This window comes from Dromiciops gliroides, chromosome 1 (assembly GCF_019393635.1).
Source record: "Dromiciops gliroides isolate mDroGli1 chromosome 1, mDroGli1.pri, whole genome shotgun sequence".
In the NCBI taxonomy this organism is placed as follows: Eukaryota; Metazoa; Chordata; class Mammalia; order Microbiotheria; family Microbiotheriidae; genus Dromiciops; species Dromiciops gliroides.
In genome coordinates this window covers 650,127,148-650,150,559 of record NC_057861.1, presented here as the reverse complement: position 1 = coordinate 650,150,559, position 23,412 = coordinate 650,127,148, and the positions used below count along the sequence as shown (strand labels likewise).

At 36.3% G+C, this 23,412-nt stretch overlaps 1 protein-coding gene across 9 annotated transcripts in view; it reads left to right on the top strand.

Annotated features, from left to right (window-relative positions):
- MPDZ (multiple PDZ domain crumbs cell polarity complex component) overlaps nucleotides 1-23,412 on the top strand; it is a 220,961-nt gene that overhangs the window by 52,535 nt on the left and 145,014 nt on the right. For all 9 annotated transcript variants that reach the window (XM_043979442.1, XM_043979441.1, XM_043979448.1 and 6 more), the window contains exons 4-8: nucleotides 8,660-8,869; nucleotides 9,437-9,576; nucleotides 10,411-10,627; nucleotides 16,059-16,187; nucleotides 21,266-21,475. In XM_043979442.1, coding sequence (XP_043835377.1) covers nucleotides 8,660-8,869; nucleotides 9,437-9,576; nucleotides 10,411-10,627; nucleotides 16,059-16,187; nucleotides 21,266-21,475 — 906 coding nt within the window. The remainder of the gene's footprint in view (nucleotides 1-8,659; nucleotides 8,870-9,436; nucleotides 9,577-10,410; nucleotides 10,628-16,058; nucleotides 16,188-21,265; nucleotides 21,476-23,412) is intronic.

The window sequence follows — 23,412 nt, the reverse complement described above, 5'->3', positions numbered from 1 at the left end:
GGGTATATGTGACGTTGGGGGTAGAGGTCCAGATTGTTTTTTTCAGAATGGGTAGACCGAGCCACAGTAACATCAACAGTGCATTAGTGTGCCTAGCCTTCCCAAGGTAGAGTTTCTCTGTACTTGACTTGGTGTTATTCTCCTGTATATCCAGAAAAATCAAGAATAATTTTGTTTTGTAGTTAAGTTGCTTCGGTGGGGAAAATCAAAACAGTTGTATATTGAGTTAGGTAGTCAGAGAAAGTGCAGCTTGAAAAAAGAGGCTTTTAGACCTTTCTTTTTATGAAGAACAGACTTAGGGTATTTGAATCTGAGAACTCTTGGAGTTTTCCCAGACCAGTGGAATTGTACCTTTAGGGCTTAAGCATCCCTTAACCTTTTGCATCATAATACTCTTAAATGTAGCAGAGAGAATTAAAACAAAATCTTTCCATATGCAGACACATAAACTGTATAATCAGTTTGCTGCCATATAACCTAAAAAGACAACTTTTTAAGACTTCAGATATGTTTTGAGTATTAATGGTAATTATAATGAATAAATCTAGTTCTTTTCTTTCTTATGCTTCAAAAACACTTTAAAGTCATCTCTGCTCAGCAATTCATTTAAACAAACATTTATTAAGTGTTGTATGTAAAGCACCAGGGAGCTAGGAAATTTTAAATAGTACTGATTCCCTGTTATTTGATAATCTACAGTCTGTCTATAAGGGGACTAAGACATATGTACACAGAGAACTATGGTATAAAAGATTATATGTTGAATAAAATGAGAGAGATGGATTCCATGACTTTTGTGGTTCATTCCAGTCCTAAATTTGTGATCCTGTGATCCTCTGAGTGTAGAGTACAGCCTGGCATATCCTAGGTGCTTAATAGATGCTTATTGGTTTGTTAATGAAAAATTTAAGTGTTACAAGGTTCAAGGTAGAAAAAACTAGTTTTCTCTAAACTGGGTCCTCAAGTGGATCCACTAAACTGGACTTATCAGTAACAACTTTCGCAAATACATTAAAAAGGAAATGCCTAATTTTGTGCTTTGAGATGTAGATTAAAAACATTTTTAAAAAGACTTTTGGTGGGTAGAATAATACAGCTATTTTTTTTTTAAAGACCTATTTTTTTTTTTTAGTTTGTAGATCCGACTTTGGATTTTTTTTTCAGGCATGAATTGAATGGCTTTTCAATTGATTTAAACAAACTAAAAAAACAAACACCAAACCTACTTTATTAATATGAACTTTTTTTTTCCCATAGGTTTCTTAATACTGTAATTAGTTGAGCCAGACTAAGCAAGCTGTATTCTGAGAGTGTTCTCCCTTGGAATGAGAATTAATCTCTTAATGTACCTTTGAAGGACTCATTACTTTGTTCCTAGTATATAGTTTGTTCATCCTGGCTCACCATAGCATAAGTCCAAATATTTTTTTCTCTATGCAAACACACCATAGGCGTTAGGACCTTGTGTGTGGGATCCTCAGCCTGTCGCAGCTTTCATCATGCCATCTGCTTCAACCTGAGATGTGTAGAGTCTGCTGGCAGACTTTTTTGAAGTTGCCATGGCTCAGGATAAAAAACCAGGCTTGGCATAACAAGGCTGTTTTAAAAATTTTAAATATATATATATATATATATATATATATATATATACACACACACACATATACATATATACATGTATATATGATATATATAAAATATACCTGTATGTAGGTACAGGTATATATGTTAATTGAGCTCAGATGCTTTAAAATAATCATTTAAAGAATTACTAAATGCTTTCAAGCTTTGGCACTGCCTCTTCCCTGGTAGTTGAAAACAGTTGATAAAATCATCAAATCATTGGTAAGCTGAAAGCTGTCTTTGGGTCTTATAGACTGTAGTGCATTTTAAAATAGTTATATATAACAATGCATCATTTTGAATAGTTAGTGCGATGGGTTACAGAAAAAGAAGAAAAGTCCATGAAAAATTCCTTATTCATAGGAATAACAGTAGCAGTAACAATAATAATGATTTACCACTTTAAGGTATTGTGATTTCAGTGGTATGCTAAGTGATTCTTACACCCACACAGATTGATGACTTAGAAAATGGATTATTTTAATGAGTTTTTACAGTTGAAAATATTCATTACTTGGTGGCCAATCATTTTATGATAATCAACAAGCATTTATTTAGTGCCCGCTGTGTGCTAGGCACTATGATAAGGCTATTTGGAAGGTATATAGTTGGTTATCTAACCTGAACTTGACGCTTTTCCACTGTGGCAGGATAGGGCTTTGTGCCACTTTTATAGTCTTTGAGAACCCATGGTCACAATATGTGCCACAATGAGATGATAGAGTGAGTGTTTCTTAAGTGCTTGATATGTGGGGAAAGTACCCACATGAGGGCAAGGTGGAAAGTGGTATAGAGAGTCAAAAGCAGAGCCAGGTTGGAAGTGAGTTTGCATAGCATGGGTACTTCCCAAAGTAGGGGTTGTAAGGATGAACTCACCAATCAGAGGAGAAGGCTACAGAGGAAACAGCTTCTCTAGCATGAGAAGGCTGCTGAGGTGGAAGAGAAATCCAGGGCAGTAGGAGTTGAGCTGTGTTACAATAGTTGGAAGAGTTGGAATGGAGAAATAACATTAATGAGAGTAATAATAAACTAATGATTATATTTGTATAAGTACATTTAGAGGCAGAATGGTGTAATAGAGCCACCAAGGATCAGGAAGGCCTAATTCAAGTCATATCTCAGACAAATACTGGATGTGAGACCGTGGGTAGGTTGTTTAACCTCAATGTTCCAGTCACTTTTTTAAGACTAACTCCTGATGAATTGTAGGTTTCTAATCTGTAGATCTTCATTAGGTGGAATAAACTTCCACACTGAAAGTTTCCTGCACTGATTAAATCATAGGCCCAGACACCATCTGTGCAACCCAACACCTGTTGTAGTTTATGAAGTGTCTCCCTCCTCCCCCAATTTGAATCTCACAATAGCCTTTGGTATTAGGTTGGGCACTCTTTGTTACCCCTGTTTTGCAGATAAACTGATGTACAGAGAGCCTGAATACTGACTTGTGCAAGCAAGTTAGCAAGAGGCAGATGGAGGATTTGTGCCTTGTTCTTCTAATTCTTAGTTCTTTGCTTTATCTACTATGTCATATTACCTAGTGTAGATTCTGCTGCCTTACTGTTCTGAATTTGATATATCTAAAACTAATAAAAACATTAAAAAAGAAAGAGTTAATGTATAATAAGCCTATTTTTTCATATATCTTAGGGAATGAAGTAATTTATTGATCTTGAATTCTTTACCAAATGAAGATGTTTGATGACAAAGATCACTGACATTTAAGGCGGTTACTGGATCCTTATTAACATCTTCATTTTTTCATTTGTTTGGTTTTTTTGGGGGGCAGGGCTATGAGGGTTAAGTGACTTGGCCAGGGTCACACAGCTAGTAAGTGTCAAGAATCTGATGCCGGATTAGAACTCGGGTCCTCCTGAATCCAGGGCCCCCGTGCTTTATCTACTTCAACACCTAGCTCCCCCTCCTTATTAACATCTTAATACAGGTTAGAATATAGGTTGTCAGTTTCCTCACACTTCAGAGGCAGCATACCCTGCTAGATAGAGTGTTGGACTTGAAATCACAAGGGTCAGAGAGTTCAAATCCTTTCTTTCACACTTGCTAGTTATTTGACTGCCCGGGTGACAATCTCTCTGACCCTCAGTTTCCTCATCTGTAAAATGAGAATGATATCTCCCTAACTTGTTGAGTCTCAGATACTGTATATTCAGCATTTTGCATTTCTTAAAGCACTATATAAAGTGGTGAGACTAGCTTAGAATGAACTATTGACTTGATTCAAAACTAGGTGCACATTTTGCTTGTGTATGCGCATTTTTCTCTGATATGTGTATTATGCACATTTTCTCTGTTATGCACATAAATTGCGCATTTTGCTTATGTGCAGTTAATATATTTTATCAAGAGGCCAATTGAGAATCAGATGGACTGATTTTCACTTTATTCTCAATAAGAAATTATATTATCAATAACACCTAATGAAGTAATAAGAAATATATTTATTTTGTGAATATTTGTAAGCATATAGACTTGTGGGTAAATCTGTAGCTCAATACAAACATGTAAATTTGTAAAAACATGATATCTATAACTTGAGCATGACATTCATAATGGCAACTTTAAAGACAGGAAGAAATATTCTTTTTTAATAGGTTGGGATTAGACTATAAATCAGCACCTCTTTTGGGCCCCACTGGGTTGGCTTATCTGACATGAGGTCATTCATTCTCCAAACCAAGTAAAGGGGGAAAGCTGTTTTCAGCTTGGCCAAAACCCAGAAACAAAGAGAACCACATGGCCTCTGGTCTTGCTGTGAGTGTAGGGAGCCAGAAAAATAGAGAGGGGAAGAGCTTTGACTTAGACTGTACTCGGCCTGCCAGAAAAAAAAAGAGAATGCTAAGATGAGAAAGTGATATTGTTTCTTCCAGACAACTCTTAGAGAGAAAGGTTTTTGGATTATGACCCTGCCTCTAAGAAAGAGAGTGGGAGTAATAATTGACATTTGTATAAACCATTAGGGTTACAGAGTTTCTTCTTACAACACAAAAAAGAAACAAGGAAAAGTGGACAGCATGCTTAGCCTGGAGTCAGGAAGACGTGGGTTCAAATATTTCTATTGACATGATTCTGCTTTATTCTGCTGTGGAGGTGGCATGGGGTGGGGGCTTCAGTCAGTCAACAAACATTCCCTCAGATTATATCCATTTTATTTTGTCTAAATTTTGTTTGTACATAGCTCTTTGCATTGTTTCCCTTTTAGATTGTAACTTCCTTGAGAGCAGGGATGATCTTTGCCTTTTTTGATGTCCTCAGTGCTTACTTAGCACAATATCTGGCACACTTTAGGCACTTAACAAATGCTTATTGATGGACAGGCTTCTCTTCCTAGTTCTCGTTTCTGTTTCTTGAGTACCCTCTGATACTTACATGATTTTATATTGTGACATTCACATCTGTGTGAATCCAGAAGAAATGGATTTCCCACAAAGCACTTTGAAAAGTTTGGCTCTAAATGATCGCAACACAGGTTAGACCCTTAGGCTAAATCAATAAGGTAGAATTCAGTAATAAGTTCTACATTCTAAACAAACCAACCTTATTCACAGATACAACATGGAGGAGTTTTAACTAGATAGTAGTTTGACTAAAAATAATGAGGTGGCTTCAAATGTGCTACAGATACAATGTGAGTCATTATTATGCCTATGTGTGATGTGTAATGTGTGTGTGATAGGGCAGAAAATGAGAGCTAATGAGAGAGCATGTCCAGAACAAGGGAGTTGTGAGTCTGACTGTTCTCTACTCTGTTCAAAGCCCACCTAGAGTATTGTGTTCAGTGCTGGGTCTGAGAAGTCCATGAATAAACTGAAGAACCCCTAAAGGAAGTTGATCAGGATGGGGAAGGACCTTGAGATTATACCATAAAGAGGATTTGTTGAAGGAAACTGGGGTTGTTTAATTTGGTGAAGAGTAGTTGGGGGCGGAGGAGAGGGGATGATGATAGCTTCCATCAGTTACTTAGAAGGTTGTGTCGTGGAAGATGAGATCAAGTTATTCTTCTTCTCCTGAAAAAACAGAATTAAGAACAATGTATTGAAGTTGCACATTTAGGTTTGATATATACAAGCTTCAGAATACAGTAACTAGAGCAACCTACAAGTGGAATGGGTTGTCTTGAGAATTAGTAGCCTTCCCCTCAGTTCAGATCTTCAGGGAAAGGTTGGATGCATACTTGTTTCAAATTTTTTAAGCTCTCACAAAGGTTTATTTACTAAGAACATATAATGAGAATGTTTTCTTCAAATACCTGGAATCATACTCTCCCATGTACATCCTCAGTCCCTGGGGAAAGTGGGCTCAAACTTAACATCGTTTCTGCGAGAGTTTACCCTTCTGCTCTCACTCCACCCCAGTTCACTTTCAAATTTGGCATAGCCTGTGGATAAATTACTACAGCTCCTGAGCAGGTTGCTGGATAGCTCATTTCTTATCTCAGTTAGCTACAAAATTTGGCATAAACTTTGGCTCCTGGAGGTTTGCCATTCTGACTTTTCAAAGCTCATAAGATCATAGCTGTCTGCAAAACTCCTTTTCTCAAAAGCAGGAAAGAAAAAAATGGAAAGAGGCAAAGAACAGTGCACTATATTTGTGGGCCACATGTCTGTTGCAGGTAAGAAATTACAACTGAGTTATGGCTCAGCATCATATCTTCTTCATGTTTTAATCACACTAGAAACAGGCAGAATACATAGGAAAACTCTTATTTGGGCAGCAGGGACTTCTCATTTCATGCCCTTGGGGTTTTCTAGAGGCAGGTTCCCACCTTCTTCCACGTAGGCTGAAAATATTGAGCATTCCCTGAGTATAAGGTTTACATCCTCTACCCTGCCCTTTTACTTTTGCCATTCTGGACAAGTTGTCTTGTATGTTTTTTAAACACCTTGTCCAAGTTTCCAAATCTGAAAATTCACCCTGCTCCTTGGACAAGAGTAAACAGTGTCTTTTCTCTTTGCTTCCTAAAGTGCAATAAAGAAGAGTCTCAAGACAAAGTGACACAGGTCATATACAGTCCTACATATAGAGGGGAAAAAAAATCAGCTTTTCTCCTGAATGCAGTTCCGAAGATTCAACAAACAAAGAACATTTTACCTAAGATTACCGCTTGTTTATTTAGTGCTTAGTGTTGGTCTATATTGAAGTTTGAAATGACCTTCCCCTCACTGAAGGCAGCAGAGAAAAGAAAAAGCAAAGAAAATCTAGCCTCATTTTTCAGAAGAAAACCTGATCTCCATAGAGCTTCCCAGACCATGTGGAGCTCTCCCTGATGGGATTTAGGATCTGAAGTCAACTGCAAGTTATACGCTCATTTTATTGAAGGAACTGGGTACGTTCAACTGGGAGAAGAGCAGTCAGTGGTGGAGAAGAAAGGATAGATGATAGATTCCATCAGAAACCAAGACATTCTGGTTTGGTGCTCCCAAACCATCTGTAGGGGACTAGCGAGCATTTCATCCACTCTCTCTCCCAGTAAGGGCATTTGAGGGGATTCTTGACCAGTTACAGGTTGAAGTAGGTAGTTTCTAGGTCAATTCTGAGTCTATAATTCTCTGATTCTATAACCTAATAGGACTATAATGAAGCATAGTTATTTTGGTTATCTGGATAAAACTTTGGGTTCGTTCAATCATTTGGGTTCTAATCCTGATGTTTTTCTAGTAATGTCATAGACAAAACATTATTTCCCTTTGCAAATATTTGTAGAAAAAAATTATTTAAAGATACATTGGTGTGGCAGCTAGGTGGCGCAGTAGATAGAGCACTGGCCCCGGATTCAGGAGGACCCGAGTTCAAATCCAGCCTCATACACTTGACGCTAGCTGTGTGACCCTGGGCAAGTCACTTAACTCCAATCGCCTCACCAATAAATAAACAAACAAACAAACAAAAAAGATACATTGGCTAAAATATAGTCTAAGATTAGATATCTATCCATATCCAAAATATCAAATGTTCAAATTAAATGTTGAATCTAGTATAGGGGATAGAACACTGAACTTAGAGTAAGGAAAATCTAGGTTCTAATGCTGCCTCGGACACTAAATATCTGCGTGACTTTGCACAAGTCACTTGATTTCTCCAAGTCTCAGTTTCCTAATTTGTAATATGAAAGGTTTGGACTTGGTGATCTCTAAAGTCCCTGTTCTATGCTACATATCTACAACTGTATCAGTCCTGGAATCCAGTGAGTCATATTTTAACAAATGAGGGAAATTGATTCAGAAAATAAATTCGCTCTATTCATGTGATCTTCCTATAAGATTTATTTTACATTTTTTTTTTGTTTGGGTTTGTTTTTTTTTGTTTTTTGTTTTGTTTTTTTGCGGGGCAATGGGGGTTAAGTGACTTGCCCAGGGTCACACAGCTAGTGTCAAGTGTCTGAGGCTGAATCTGAACTCAGGTACTCCTGAGTCCAGGGCCAGTGCTTTACCACTGCGCCACCTAGCTGCCCCCCTATTTTACATTTTTAAAAGAGTTTTCTGCCAAAGTCAAAGGATCTGAGTTCAAATCCTACTTCTGATGATGACTATGTGTGACTTTGGGCAAGTCATTTAACCTCAGTTTTTTCATCTGTAAAATGAAGGGGCTGCTCTCTATGGCTTCTGAGTTTCCCCTATTTGTCCTATCATTGTGATAATCACCCTGAATGCTATGTAAGCAGAGCCCTGGTTCTGATGTATTCCACCAAAATCGAAAGTCTTCAAGTGAAGGTCTCAAAATAGGTTGTATTCATGTCTGTCAAACAAGGACCAGCCAATATAAATTCAAGAATATCATCAATAGTTGCATGGTAATTCCTTTTTGGCTACATTGACACTAGGATACTGTTTGCTAAGGTATGGAGGGATTGAGGACTAGCCCACACAAAGGTATGGAGGGATTGAGGACAAGCCCACACAAATGAAATCACACACCTTTGATGTAAGTATTTAAAAGGGCATTCCAACATTTTTGGATGTATTTAACTAATCAGTTATCCAAGGCTGAAAGTTCATACTAGTCCCTTTGTCATCCTCAGGTAAATGTTACACCATCTATATCTTCAACTGGTGAGTTCTCACAACTTCCACATTTTGCATCTAGTGGGCACCCTACTTCATATAATGAATCTTATTTATTGGGTCAAAATAATGGCGATTTTGAATCACATATGGGATCCAGTACTCCTCAAATCAATGGGAAACCTTCAGGTGATGAATTTGATCAGCTGATCAAAAATATGGCACAGGTGAGAAATGAATTCTTGTTGTTCACAATGATTAGCATTTGCTTGTGTTTAAGAAAATGTTGCCCTCAGATAATTAAGGCCTTTCTCAGTTAAATATTGTGAAGTAAAAAATGTCTGAGTCATTTTATTGATGAAAGAACATATTTTGTGGGAATTTTTAGATGGTAGGGAGATGGAATTTAAATGCAATTGCTATCAATGGAAAGCAATTATTTCACTATGATTTATTTAGTGAGCGTCTGATTTTAAACTGCAGTATTTGCCTTTGGGTATTTTTGTAGCCTTTCATATGTTCTGTTAGATATTATTAAGGGTGAGTGAAATATCTGCTAAGATGCTTAGCTGGCTCTGTTGCTTAACTATCTGGGTGACCTCAGATAAGTAATTCAATACCTAGAACCTCCTTTTGTTCATCTAAAAAGTGGGGGGTCATAAAGGGTTGTATAAAAAACCCTAATATATTTAAAACATATTATAATTGATGAAGACATACATATAATATATTATTACATTGAAGAGGTTTGTTTCTCTTATTCATTGTTTTTGTCTGGTTGGTTTCTTGAACAGGGTCGCCCTATAGAAATTTTTGAGCTTGTTAAGCCTTCAAGTGGTGGCCTCGGGTTTAGTGTTGTGGGACTGAAGAGTGAAAACAGAGGTGAACTGGGAATATTTGTGCAAGAGATTCAAGAGGGGAGTGTGGCACAAAGGTGAGACTATTCCTCACATCCTCTCATGAGTACACTGAATTCTTCTCTTTCTTTCTCATTATGGCATACATTTAGAGCATTAAGAGATCTCCCTCAGAGGTCAGTCTTAAAAGGATTTTTCACACAAAAAAAATTGATCTGAAAAACTTACTACATAGTTCTCAAGTTTATGTTTACTTATTTTCTAGTACAGAGTCAAGTCTTTAGAAAGTACAGGTGAGTGGATAGAGCACCGGCCCTGGATTCAGGAGCACCTGAGTTCAAATCCGGCCTCAGACAATTAACACTTAACTAGCTGTGTGACCCTGGGCAAGTCACTTAACCCCAATTGCCTCAAAAATGAAATTAAAAAAAAGAAAGTATAGGTGAGTTCTATTTCTATAGAACCCTAACCTCATTTCTTCATAAAAATACGATTGTAGTCTAGTTTCTTAATTTAGTGCTGGCATAGTGATTGATTGTGTCCTTTCAACTCTAAATCTCATAGTCAAAAATAAACACGGGGCTTTGACTGTGAGGAACTGAGCTGGGAGCATCTAAATGGGAGCATGTTTTGCTTGCGATAGGTACCAATGTGAAGAGGCCATTGAAGGGGAGGAGATAGCTATAGGGTCTGTGCTGTCCTGAAGTGGCAGTGGGATTAGCTTCAAAGAGAACTAGCTAATCACCAGAGGGCCCAAATAACTTCCTTCCAAAGAACTGCAGGAGAAAGATTACAAAGTGTGGAAAAGAGAAAATAGGATAATAAAAACACAAGAAATCTGTCCAGAAGCACTGGTAATTTCAGCGACAGCTGTCATAATTTTTTTTCCTCCTCTTACTCCTCTTTGACAGAGATGGAAGACTGAAAGAAGCCGATCAAATCCTGGCAATCAATGGATATGCACTTGATCAGACAATAACACACCAACAGGCTATCAGCCTTCTTCAGAAGGCCAAAGATAATGTCCAGCTCATTGTTGCCAGAGGCTCATTGCCTCCGCTTATGAGCCCTATAGTTTCCCGTTCTCCATCTGCTGCTAGCACAGTTTCAGCTCACTCTAATCCAGTGGTGAGTATATAATTTTTTTTTTTCCAAATCATGGACATGTGATCCCTGTCATGGGGTTGTAGCTAGATGGTTCTGTGGAGTCAGGGAAACTTGAGGCCTGAGACACTTATTAGCTTGAGTGACACTTGGCAAATTATTTCACCACTTGTTTGTCTCCTTCTCTCCCTCTCTTCCCTCCCTCCTTCTGTTCCTTCCTTCATTCTTTCCTTCCATTTTCTCTTCCATTCTCCCACACTCCATTGTCTACTCAAACTCTCCTTGCTTTTGGTCACATACTACATATTCTGTCTCCTGAGTTCCCAGATCTTCTATAATCCTCTCCTCAAAAAAAAAAAAACCCAACTTTATTTTGTGTAAATTTTGCATTTTGGATATATGTCTATTTTTGTATCACCAGAACCTAGCACAGTGTTTGGCACATGGGAAGTGTACTTAAATGTTTTTGATTACCCTTAAGGAATCATCTGATTAAACTTTCTGCTCTTAGGTTAAACCATGTTAAGCCGATGAATGTTTCCTAATTAAAAACAAAACAAAACAAAACCTCTCACACAAGATGTCCCAGATTTAATTTTAACTGATATTAAAGAATAAACAGTAAAGTAAATGTTAAATGACATTTCTGTTAAATTTATGAAACATCTATAGACAGATTTATTTCATATCATCTCTCTTGATTGCTAAATAAAGACACTGACACTTCCATGTTTAGGGCTTATGAATATAAATCTAAATTTGATTATTTAAAGGGAATCATATATATGGAGAAATTCCATTTAAAATAGCTGTAGACAACATAAAATAGTTGGGAGTCTACCTGCCAAGACAAACACTGGAATTATTTGAACACAATCACAAAATACTTTTCACATAAATAAACTCAGATGTAAGAAATTATTATTTGCTTATGGGTAGGCTAAACCAATATCATAAAAATGTCAATTATACCTAACTTAATCTTTTTATTCAGTGCCATACCAATCAAACTACCAAAAATTATTTTTTAGAACTAGAAAAAATAACAAAGTACATCTGGAAGAACAAAAGGTCAAGGATAACAAGGGAATCAATTTAAAAAATAAAGGAAAGTGGTCTAGCCATACCAGATCTTAAACAGTAATTATAAAGCTGTAATTTTCAAAATAATCTAGTACTGGATAAGAAATACAATGGTAGACCAGTGGAAAAGATTAGGTATATAATACATTATAGTAAATGATCATAGTTATTATTATATGATAAACCCAAAGATACAAGGTTTTGGAACAAAAACATTATTTGGCAAAAACTGCTGGGAAAACTGGAAAACACTATGGCAGAAACTAGGTATAGACCAACATCTCATACCTTAATATGAAGATATGGTCAAAATAGGTTCTTGATTTACATATAAAGGGTGATACGTTAAGCAAATTAGGAAAGCATGGAATAATTTAACTGTCAGATCTATGGATAAAGGAACAATTTAGGACAAGATATAGAGAGAATTACAAAATATAAAATAGATAATTTTGATTACATAAAATTAAAAAGTTTTTGTACAGACAAAACCATTGTAACACAAATTAAAAGGAAAGCAGAAAACTGGGGAAAATTTTTTGCAACAAGAATCTCTGTTAAAGGCTTCATTTCTCAACTATATAGAGAATTGAGTCAAATTTAGAAGAATACAAGGTCAAAGGATATGAACAGGCAATTATCTTTTCTTTTCTTTTCTTTTTTTTTCTTTTTTTTTTTTTTGGTGAGGCAGTTGGGGTTAAGTGACTTGCCCAGGGTCACACAGCTAGTAAGTGTCAAGTGTCTGAGGCTGGATTTGAACTCGGGTTCTCCTGACTTCAGGGCTGGTGCTCTATCCATTGTGCCACCTAGCTGCCCCCCAAGGCAATTTTCTGATGAAGAAATCAAAGTTATCTATAGTCATATAAAATGCCCTAAATTATAATTGATTAGAGAAATGCAAATTAAAATAATTCTGAGGTACCACCTCATACCTATCAGATTGGCTAACATGACAGAAAAGGAAAATTATGTATATTGGAGGGGATGTGGGAAAACGGGGACTCTAATGCACTGTTGGTGTAGTTGTGAACTGATTTAACCATTCTGGAGAACAATTTGGAACTATGTCCAAAGGATTATAAAACTGTGCATACACTTTAATCCAGCAATACTACTACTAGGTCTGTATCCCAAAGAGATAAAAAGGGGGAAAAAGGACTATTTGTACAAAAATATTTATAGCAGTTCATTTTTGTGGTGGCTAGGAATTAGAAATCAAAGGGATGCCCATCAGTTGGGGAATGGCTGAATAAGCTGTGGTTTATGATAGTAAGAGAGCATCTAGATGAAAAGGGTGATCAACAATGACAGATTGCAGAGAGCTAAAGAAGGAATGAGGATCAAGAAGCAGCCATTAGATTTGGCTAGATAGATAGTTCTTTTTGTGATGGCTGAATTCTTTTTGTGGTGGCTAAGAATTGGAAGCTGAAGGGATGTCCATCAATTGGGAAATGGCTAAACAAGCTGTGGTATATGATTGATAGAGTATTATTGTGCTCTAAGAAATGACAAGCAGGATGATATCAGAAAAACCTGGAAAAACTTACATGAACTTATGTAAAGTTAAGGGAGCAGAATCAGGAGAATGTTGTACACATAGCAGCACTATTACATGATGAAGAACTGTGAATGACTTAGCTATTCTCAGCAGTACAGTAATCCAAGACAATTCCAAAGGATTCATGATGAAGCATTCCATCTACCTTCAGAGAAGAACTGATATGGTCTGAGTACAGACTGAAGCATACTTTCTTTCTTTCTATTTTCTTTTTTCTTTCTCTTTCATATTTCTTTTTTGAGTCTTCTTATACAAAATGACTGATATGGAAATGTTTTGCATGATTGCACATGTATAACCTATATCAGATTGTTTACCATCTCAGGAACATGAGGGAGGGAAGAAGAGATAGAATTTGGAAATCAAAACTAAAAAAAAAAAGTTTAAACATTGTTTTAACATGTAATTGGAAAGAAATATTATTAAAAATAAAGGTAATCATAATAACTGAACATTTGCTCTTATTTCACATGCCATCAGGGTTATGTTTAAGATTCTGAAAGTTAAGCTTCAGCAATATATGATGCAAGAATTATCAGAAGAGCAGGCTGTTTTTCAAAGAGCCAGAGGAACTAGAGCCCAAATTGCCATCATTCTCTGGCTTATGGAGAAAGCAAAGATGTTTTAGGAAAAAAAACAAGAAACAAACATTTGCTTCTGCTCCATTAACTACACTGAAGCCTTTGACTTTACAACAAATGTGCCAAGTCCTCAAAGACATGGGAGTACCAGATTATCTTGTTTCTGAGGAATTTGTGAACCAAACCTGGAATAACTGATTTATTCAAGATTGGAAAAAGAGTATGACAAGGCTATAAATTGTTAGGTCATTTATTTAACTTATATGAAGAGTACATCATGCAAAGTGCTAGGCTGGATGAAACAAAATCTGGAATTAAGGTTGCTGGGATATGCAGATGATACCACTCTGATGGCAGAAAATGAAGAATTAAGAATCCTCTTGATGAAGGTGAAAGATCAGAGTCTAAAATCTGGATTAAAGTTGAATATTTAAAAAAAACCCAAGATACTGGCAACTGGTCCCATCATTTTCTGGCAAATAAAGGGAGAAGAAATGGAAGCAGTGCCAGATTTTATATTCTTGGGGTCAAAGATCACTACAAACAGTGATTGTGGCCATGAAATTAAAAAAAAAAAAGTTTGCTCCTTAAAAGGAAACCTGTGGCAAATCTGAACAGCATACTAAAAGGCAGATATATCACCTTGCTTACAAAGGTCTATATAGTCAAAGCTATGGTTTTTCCAGTAGCAATGTATGGCTATGACAGTTGGACGATAATCGACACTTTTTTTTTTTTTTTTTTTAGTGAGGCAATTGGGGTTAAGTGACTTGCCCAGGGTCACACAGCTAGTAAGTGTTAAGTGTCTGAGGCTGGATTTGAACTCAGGTACTCCAGACTCCAGGGCCGGTGCTCTATCCACTGCGCCACCTAGCTGCCCCTATAATCGACACTTTTTAATTGTCATGCTGGAGAAGACTTTTGAGAGTCTCTTGCACAGCAAGATCAGATCAGTCGATAAAGAAATGAATTCAAATTATTCATTGGAAGGTCCAATGCTGAAGCTGAGGCTGAAGCTGAAATACTCTGGCCACATAATGAGAAGGCAGGATTCATTGGAAAAAATCCTGATGTTGGGAAAGATTTTAGACAAAAGGGGATGGCAGAGGATGAGATGGATAGATAGTGTCATGGGAACAATGAACATGAACTTGGACAGACTTTAGGAGATAGTAGAGGATTGAAGGGCCTGGAGTGTTATGACGCAACTGAATAACTGAATCACAAAAACAAATCATAGTAACATTATCTACAAGAGAATTTAATTTTTTTTCTGGCTCTTTTCAAATTTAGGTAAAGTTATACTTGAAAGGAGAGGAGGAGGGCAGAAGGAAGACTTGGAACCAGGAAATTTGGGTTTCAGGATAGGCTTTGACGCTATCTATGTCAATTTGGACAATTTTCTTTACCTCCCCAAGCTCCATTTTTTGAAATAGGGATAATAGTACATTCTGCAATAAATTGATATGTGTTCCCCAAAAGCACTGCACTATGGAAAATCATAAATAAAAACCCTAGAGCTTGTGGGGGAAATGGTTTTAGGGGCACTACTCCCAAAATCTTCATCAGTAACAAAAATCAGGAACTTAAAAAAAAAACCAGTTATATGGTTAAGAAATACATAAATAGGGGCAGCTAGGTGGTGCAGTGGATAGAGCACTGGCTCTGGAGTCAGGAGTACCCGAGTTCAAATCCAGCCTCAGACACTTAACACTTACTAACTGTGTGACCCTGGGCAAGTCACTTAACCCCAATTGCCTCACTAAAAATAAATAAATAAATACATAAATAGTACCATAAATAGTGGTCAAGTCCAAGGCTTCTGTTTAACTCTAGATAGGGCAGAAGGCCATGGGATTTGGGGGTGGGGGCTAGGGGGAGTATGAGCCAGACCTTCTCTGCTCACAGCTCTTACTGAACCTGAATATATACAATATATAGAGCAATTTACCTTGAAAAAGACCTGAAGTGTGCTTATGAAAGTGGGTGTGGGAAGGGTTGCAACTTGTGAGTTATGGTGAAGTGTTACAGTTTTCTCCATAAGAAGTTCAGCATAAACCATAAATGTTCCCTAATGTATCAGTCGAGTTGGGACAAATTTGAGTTTTCAAAACTTGTGTCACAGCAGAACTGACTGTACTTGCCCTATCTACCTCACAGTATTGTTGTGAGGAAAGTCCTTTGTAAGTTGAAAAGTGCTATTGTAATACAAGCTTTTATTATTTTTATTTAGGTCCAGTGGCAACATGTGGAGACCATTGAATTGGTTAATGATGGATCAGGTCTAGGATTTGGTATAGTAGGAGGAAAATCAACTGGAGTAATAGTAAAAACCATTTTACCTGGAGGAGTGGCTGATCAGGTAATCTCATTTAATGGACATATTTTGTTCATGATTACCATAAGGTAGTATCATATATCATTTATTAGAATCTAAAAGCAAAACCTTTGGACTGCATCCTAGTAGAGTATGCTCCTGGATGCCAGAAGCTATTTTAGTTTTGTCTTTTTATTTCCAGTACCTGGAAATGTGCTTTTGTTCATAGTAGGCATCTAATAAATGCTTGTTAAATGGATGACTTAAGTAATATAAAAGTAAACCAACTGTAGGTTTTACTGGTCAGTTTTTTTCTTTTAGTCTCAGGAAAGAAAATCATCTGAGAACTGAGTTTAGTCCTAAATTTTTGTACTGGTTATTGGATAGATTCTCTGTAAGAACTACATAATGAGCTCAAGGCTTTGGATTCCATCACTGTGTCTGTGCTTTATCTTCATTGTGTTTGATAGATACAAAAAGACAACATTCCTAAACTCAGTTAGCTCTCTTACTCATGCATTATCATTTGTTACTAGGAGAATTTGGGAAGAGCTCAACCAGCTATTGAGGAAAAAATCTCCCCTCACCCTCAAAACTCATATCCTAATCTTGGGTCATTAGTGTCATTTTTGTGTAGGAAGCACAGCATAGCATAGCATGTCTTTAATATGTGTTACATGGTAGAACACTGGGTAATACACATATTTCTTTACAGTTTCAAATAATACATGATTTCATTGGTGTGTTGATCTCTTCCAGAAATGCAGATTGTGGCCCTTGCAAGTGTTTGAAGACAGTCTTCATAAGTTGCTTGTGATCCCCAAAATTTATCACCTAGTGGTGAGCCTCCAAATTTAGCTGGGTTAGTTCTTGGATGACACATGTATACTCCCATGCCTGTCCTCTTGAGCTTGATAGTATATCTTCCAGAGCTTATGCTACCATGGTATGTAACTTTTGAAAGCCAAGAGTTGCCAAGGCAACCTTAATGTCATGATGACAGATCACAGTAAGATTTTATTGGAGTGTACAAGTAACAGAAGAATAATTGACAAATTCATTAATTGTTATGATTCACTCCTCACACATTTGTTGTGTTGAGGAAAATAATATTAATATTAATACTGTACTCTGCTTGCATACTGGCCTAACAAAAAGTTTTATTTAATTTATCATTAATATCCAAGCCATTTCCAGCTTGGTGAAAAAGATGTCCATGCAACATGACTCTCTGCCCCAAGAGAATTTCAGGTAATATTTATAGGAATCTTGAAATGGGAAAAGACAACTTAAATACAGTCTCTGGGCTAACATTTCAGAAATGAGCAACCTAGTCACTATCCCATTTCTCTTGGACCACTCCCCTTAAGGAAACTGAAATTAAATAAGGGGCCATGAGAGTGCCCCCACCCCATTTTTATGAAAGGGTACATCCATAAAATGGAACATAATCTAATCCCTTCAAGGGATTGAGGAGATAAGCTTTAAATATATTCACTTAATGAAAGGTCTTTTTTCCTCAACCTATTCCCTAAGGGCCTTTCCCCAGGAATCTGGAAAGCACTTTAAGGGGAAAATTTTTTTCTTAATCTTTATAGAGAAACTGAAAATGATTTAAAAGTATGTTTCCATAGTTGATAAAGTTAATTATTTTGTGAAGGGTTCACCCTTGATTATAGTCATTTATAAATGGAACCATATTTCATAGGCATATTTGAATTTCACGATTTGACTTTCATACCAGTGAGCTATGCTCAACATATATTTCCTATGTTCATGATGAGAATCAAAGAAGAAAGCATTATGAAAAAATTAGCCTTATAGTTGAGGAATAAATAGATTTTGCCCCCTTTTTTGCTGGTAACATTGGGCAGCAATTGGATGTAACATAAGTAGTTGGCTTTCTTTGAAAGCTCTTGCTGTGCATCTTCACTAAGCAGAGAACATAACCAGGGTACTCTAACTCCTCTCTTTTTAAATCCTTTTTGAAGTAAGGACCTAAGTTATCATCTCTGGAGGCTAATTTAAGAGGGAAATAGTTTCACGGAAGAATCACTTTGTTCTTTTGTGATCTACAGCACCATAATATAAATTCATGCATGTTTGTACAGTAGATATCCTTCTTATCTTTGCAGAGACAGGCATTTCCTTTTAACCTTCTATCAAAAAGACATAAAGATTGCAGACATTATTCAGAAAGCTTGCCTTACATATAGTTAGATCTAGATTTATCTGTATGTCTACATGTCTTTCTATATCTGTCTTGTCTATCTCTCTATCTCTCTATCGTTTATTTGTCTGTCTGTCCATCTATCTATCTTTCAATAACCTGCAGGTGGATCAGCCTTCCTCAAGTCTCCACTCCAGTCTACCCTCCATTCACCTACCAAAGTGATTTTTCTAAAGCACAGGTCCATTCATATTACACCACACACTCTTACTTAGCATAATTTATTCACTCCCCATTGAATCCAGAAACAAATATAAAATCATTTGTTTGGCATTTAAAGCCACTCATAACCCCTTCTACCTTTCCAGTCTTTCCATGCCTTACTTTCTGCCATGTACTTTTTGATCTAGTGACACTGGTCTTCAGGCTTTTCCACTAATAAGACAATCTATCTTTCCCCTCTAGGAATTTTGTGGCTATCTTCCATGCCTGGAAAATTCTCTCTCCTCCAACTTGTCTGCTGATTTTCTTGTCTTCCTTTAAGTTCCAACTAAAACCCTATCTTTTACAGAAAGTCTTCCTCAACCACTCTTAATTCTAGCATCTTCCTTCTGTTAATTATTTCCTATGTATCCTGTATATAGTTTGATTTGTACCTACTTGTTTGCCTGTCATTTCCTCCATTAGATCCTAAGCTCCTTGATAGTAGGTACTATCTTTTGTTTCTTTTTGTATCCGCAGCGCTTAGCACAGTTCTTGCTAAATAGGTGCTTAATAAATTTGTATAAACTTATGTAGATGTGTGTATATGTAGATACATATATATCTGTATAGAAATGTGTACATATACATTTATTAAGCAGCTATGTATAAAGTTAAAGATGAGGGAACGATTAAGATCTACTATTAAATATCTTATATAAATTTGTAAATTAATTCATTTACATATTTTCAACTTGGATGGTGTTATACTGGTATAAGGAGCAACTAGGTGACACAGTGGATAGAGTGCCAGACTTGAAGTTAGTTTCCCTTAATTTCCTCATCTGTAAAATGAGATTGAGAAGGAAATGGCAAACCACTCCAGTATCTTTGCCAAGTCAGACATGACTGAGATGACTGAACAACAACAATGGTATAAGAAATAGTTGACATCATCATCATCTAATTTTTCTCTCTATATATAATTCAATTATGTTTATCATCTTTGACTAAATCCTATCTAGCCAAGACAACTATCTACTTTTCCTTCCAAATGCCTCTTGATATTTGTTCCTTTATTCCTTCCTTTTCCTACTTCTCTTCCTCTAGTTCATAGGCTCTTTTCCTCTGAAGGATGACTGGAGTAGTACATTAGCCCTCTAAACTACTTCCTGACTCTCCGTTCTCTAATATGTTTGGTATACTCAACTAGACGACTTTCTTCCATCACTGTCATGATTATCTTACTGGCCAAAGCTATTTAATGGAGCAATTTAAACCTATTCAACAAATATTTAACAAGGTCTTACTCTTAACAAAGACATTGTACTAGAACCCCCTCAAGGAGATTACATTCTACTGTGGAATACAGTATACATTGATCAGAAAATGCACAAATGCATAATTATTTGAGGAGAGAGACAGAGAGCAAGCACCACCGACTGGAGAGATCAAGAAGGCTTCAAAGAGGATGTAGTACCTGAACCAAGCCGTGAAGGAAACTAATGATTGTAAAAAGTAGAGGTGATCAGGGTGGGCGACAATCACTACTAAGATTTGGAAGCAAAGAGATGGAATGCTGAGTTTGAGAAATACCAGCTAGGCTAATTGGCCTGGAACCCAGAGTTAGTGAAAGGGCACTTGACAGGAAATCAATCCGGAATGTTAGGCTGGAGTCCGATTGTGGATTGATTTAAATGTTCATAGTTTATCCTAGAAGCAATAGGGAACAACTAAAGAATTTCCAGCAGGAAAGTAACAAGGCTGGACCAGTGCTTTTGGAATGTGATTGTGGCAGCCTTTTAGAAAAGATATAGGATGGGTACTTTATTAATTATTGAATTAATACTTACTCCTCTACAATCTCCACAGGCTCTCTACAATTTGGGATTATCTTTACCTTTGTAATTGTATCAGCATCTATTCTCTTTGTGAATCATTCACTTCCCACCAGCCTTGCCTGCTATTTTGTTCCTTGAGTACTTCTATGCTTCCCTGTCTAGGCTTTTGCTCACTTTTTATTTTTTTTCTATAAATAGCAGGCATTTATGTACAATTTAATAAAAATAAGTAATAATAATAATTGCTGACATTTACATAGAGCCTACTATGTCTAAGCACTGTGCTAAGGACTTTACAAATATAGCAACTGATTCTCACTACATGTCTGGAAGGTAAGTGGCACAGATATAAATTATTATTACTATTTTATAGCCAAGGAAACTGAGGCTTAGAGAGTTTAAGTGATTTACCTGTGGTCACATAGCAGGCAGTAGAAGATGTGAGCTCTGAAACTGTCTTCTGATTCCAAGACCACCATTTTAGCCACTACCCTAAGCTGCCTCTGAGATTTTTCCTTTCTATCCCTTTTTTTCTTAACTTCACTTATTCAAATCCAACTCAACCGAGATACCTCCAGTGCCATGAACCGACCTTCCTCTATATCTCTACCCATTCATTTGATAATTTTCTATGTGCGTGTTTTTATTTTTGCACATAGAATATATCAATAAATATCTTTTGCTTGATCTGACTAGAATCTCATTTGGAAATGCCTCATTTATTCTGAAATAAATGGCTATCAAATTCACAAGTAAAGTATGCCCATCTTTCATTGGCACTTCACAAAACTAATTTCTTCCTACATTTGACTTTACCAATATGATGTGATTTTAAAAAAATAATATTTTTAGGTCAGTAGTTCCATTGTACGACAAAATTTGGGTCATTAATCATTCATTATCTCATTTAGCATGGGCGATTATGTAGCGGAGACCATATCTTGAAAATTGGGGAGACAGACCTGGCTGGTATGAGCAGTGAGCAAGTAGCACAAGTGCTCAGACAGTGTGGGAATAGAGTCAAGCTGGTGATTGCAAGAGGTGTGGTAGAAGAACCCATGGTAACAGTCTCTTCAGGCATCACATTATCCTCCTCAATGTCTTCCATGTCAGAAAAAACGGTGAGTGTACACAATTCAACTAAATTAGATAGCAATACTTGTGGTGTAAAGTTGTTCTATACAGAACCTGGAGTAATGGGCAAAATTGTGTCATATTTTAGTTTTAATTAACAAACAAATACATTAAAGAGAAATTTGCTGAAAACTGGGCAATCTGTTAAGAAGACTATTTTTCTATAGATGAATAATAGCTTCAAATTTATGAGGGAAATAAAAAAGTTGCTTTTTTAGGAGTAGAAAATAATTTTTAAAAAAGTTATTCTGTAATGAATCATCCATTTATGATTTCAGAGAGTGCTGAGATACGGTGCTCTGATGAAAGCAATTTTGAAAGACCAGCCTTTAGTCTTAACATATTAAATTCTTTTAATCTTTTCCCTCCTTGTTTGCCTAACTAGAAGGATCTTTAAAGGCCTTTTGTGAGCTGAGCAGCTAGAAAACACCCTTTCAGTAATTAAAAAAAAATGTTGTTGGTAAAAACTGACAAGTTTTTAACATAAAACAATTAGAGAAAAGATTTTTTTTGTATGGGTAGAATAGATAGCCATCTTGTACCTGCTGCCAAATTGAGGACAAAAGGTTTGTGGAAAAGGGTCCTTCCTTTTATTCTGATTATATACTTGAGCAAAAAGTAGTATTTAGTATATGGTTCACATGTGGAGCTTGCTGTCCATTGCTAATGATCAAAGCATTATTCATAGGAATATCATACTTGTCTTTGAAAGAACATTCTGAAAATTCACATGAAAATTTGTGGAATGGGGTCTTATTTCAAAAAAAATTTTTTTTGCTTCATGCCCTTAAAGAGTATTTACCAATGATAAGACTTTGACTCCAAAGATATTTGTATTCCCAGTACTTAGTTCTTAAAGAATAGCAGTTCCACAACATGACTAATATGGAAATGTTTTACATTACCATGCATGTATAACCTTATTGAATTGCTTGCCATTTCAAAGGGGTGGGGAGGGGGGTGGGAAGAAGGGAGAGAATTTGGAACTCAAAATTTTTAAACAGGATGTTAAAAATTGTTTTTACATGTAGTTGGGGGAAAAATAAAATGCTAAACAAAGGACTGCACTAAATACTACAAAATAAAACTACAAAAAAGAGAATAGTAGTAAGAAAAATTCAGAGATAATTATTATAATTGTAAATATATATTATGTTCCCATTTTTTTAAAAAATCAAATTGGCATTATTCTGAGTGGTTGATTATTAATTCTTGGGGGATGGGATAGGGATAGGAAGGGAATCTTGAACTCCTTAGAAAATGTTTGAAATTTTTTCAGCAAATAACTAAAATTTTCCATTATTCTGTTGTTTTTAGTGTAGGTTTGGATGTTATTTTTTAGTAACGTAAAAAAGGAAGAGAAATCTTGTTTGGGAAAGCATTTAAATGGCATTCTTTTGTGATAAACAAAAGATTTTATTCAGCAATACATAAATGAATGCAGTACCAAAACCACTTGATGTAATTGAATGCTTAAAAAACTCTATTCTGTGCATATCCTCATTTCTGGAGCTTGTGCCCCTTTTAAAATCATCTGATAGTCAAATTGCCACCCTCTAAAATAGCACTCGCATAAGTCTTATTAAAAATAGAAAACACATTTGTTTCCATTGAAGCAGATTTCATCCTGTCATTTTCTGGTAATTATCTAAATTCTAAACTTTTGCTAAGTTTGCACAGATAATTATGTGTAAGGGAAAAATGAAATCAAACTTCAGTATAGCATTATATCTCATTTAGGTGGAATGCCAATGAGATGTAGTTAGGATTAGAAGAGGTCCAGAAGAATACCCAGCTTTAGACCCCATTTGGCCGAAGATCAGAGACGGGGGTATTGTCATTTTATAGTAAGAATGGCTTGTGTTGGTAACTCAATCCAGTCTACTGATGCCTCATGATTCATCGTGTATTAGTGATTTAAATT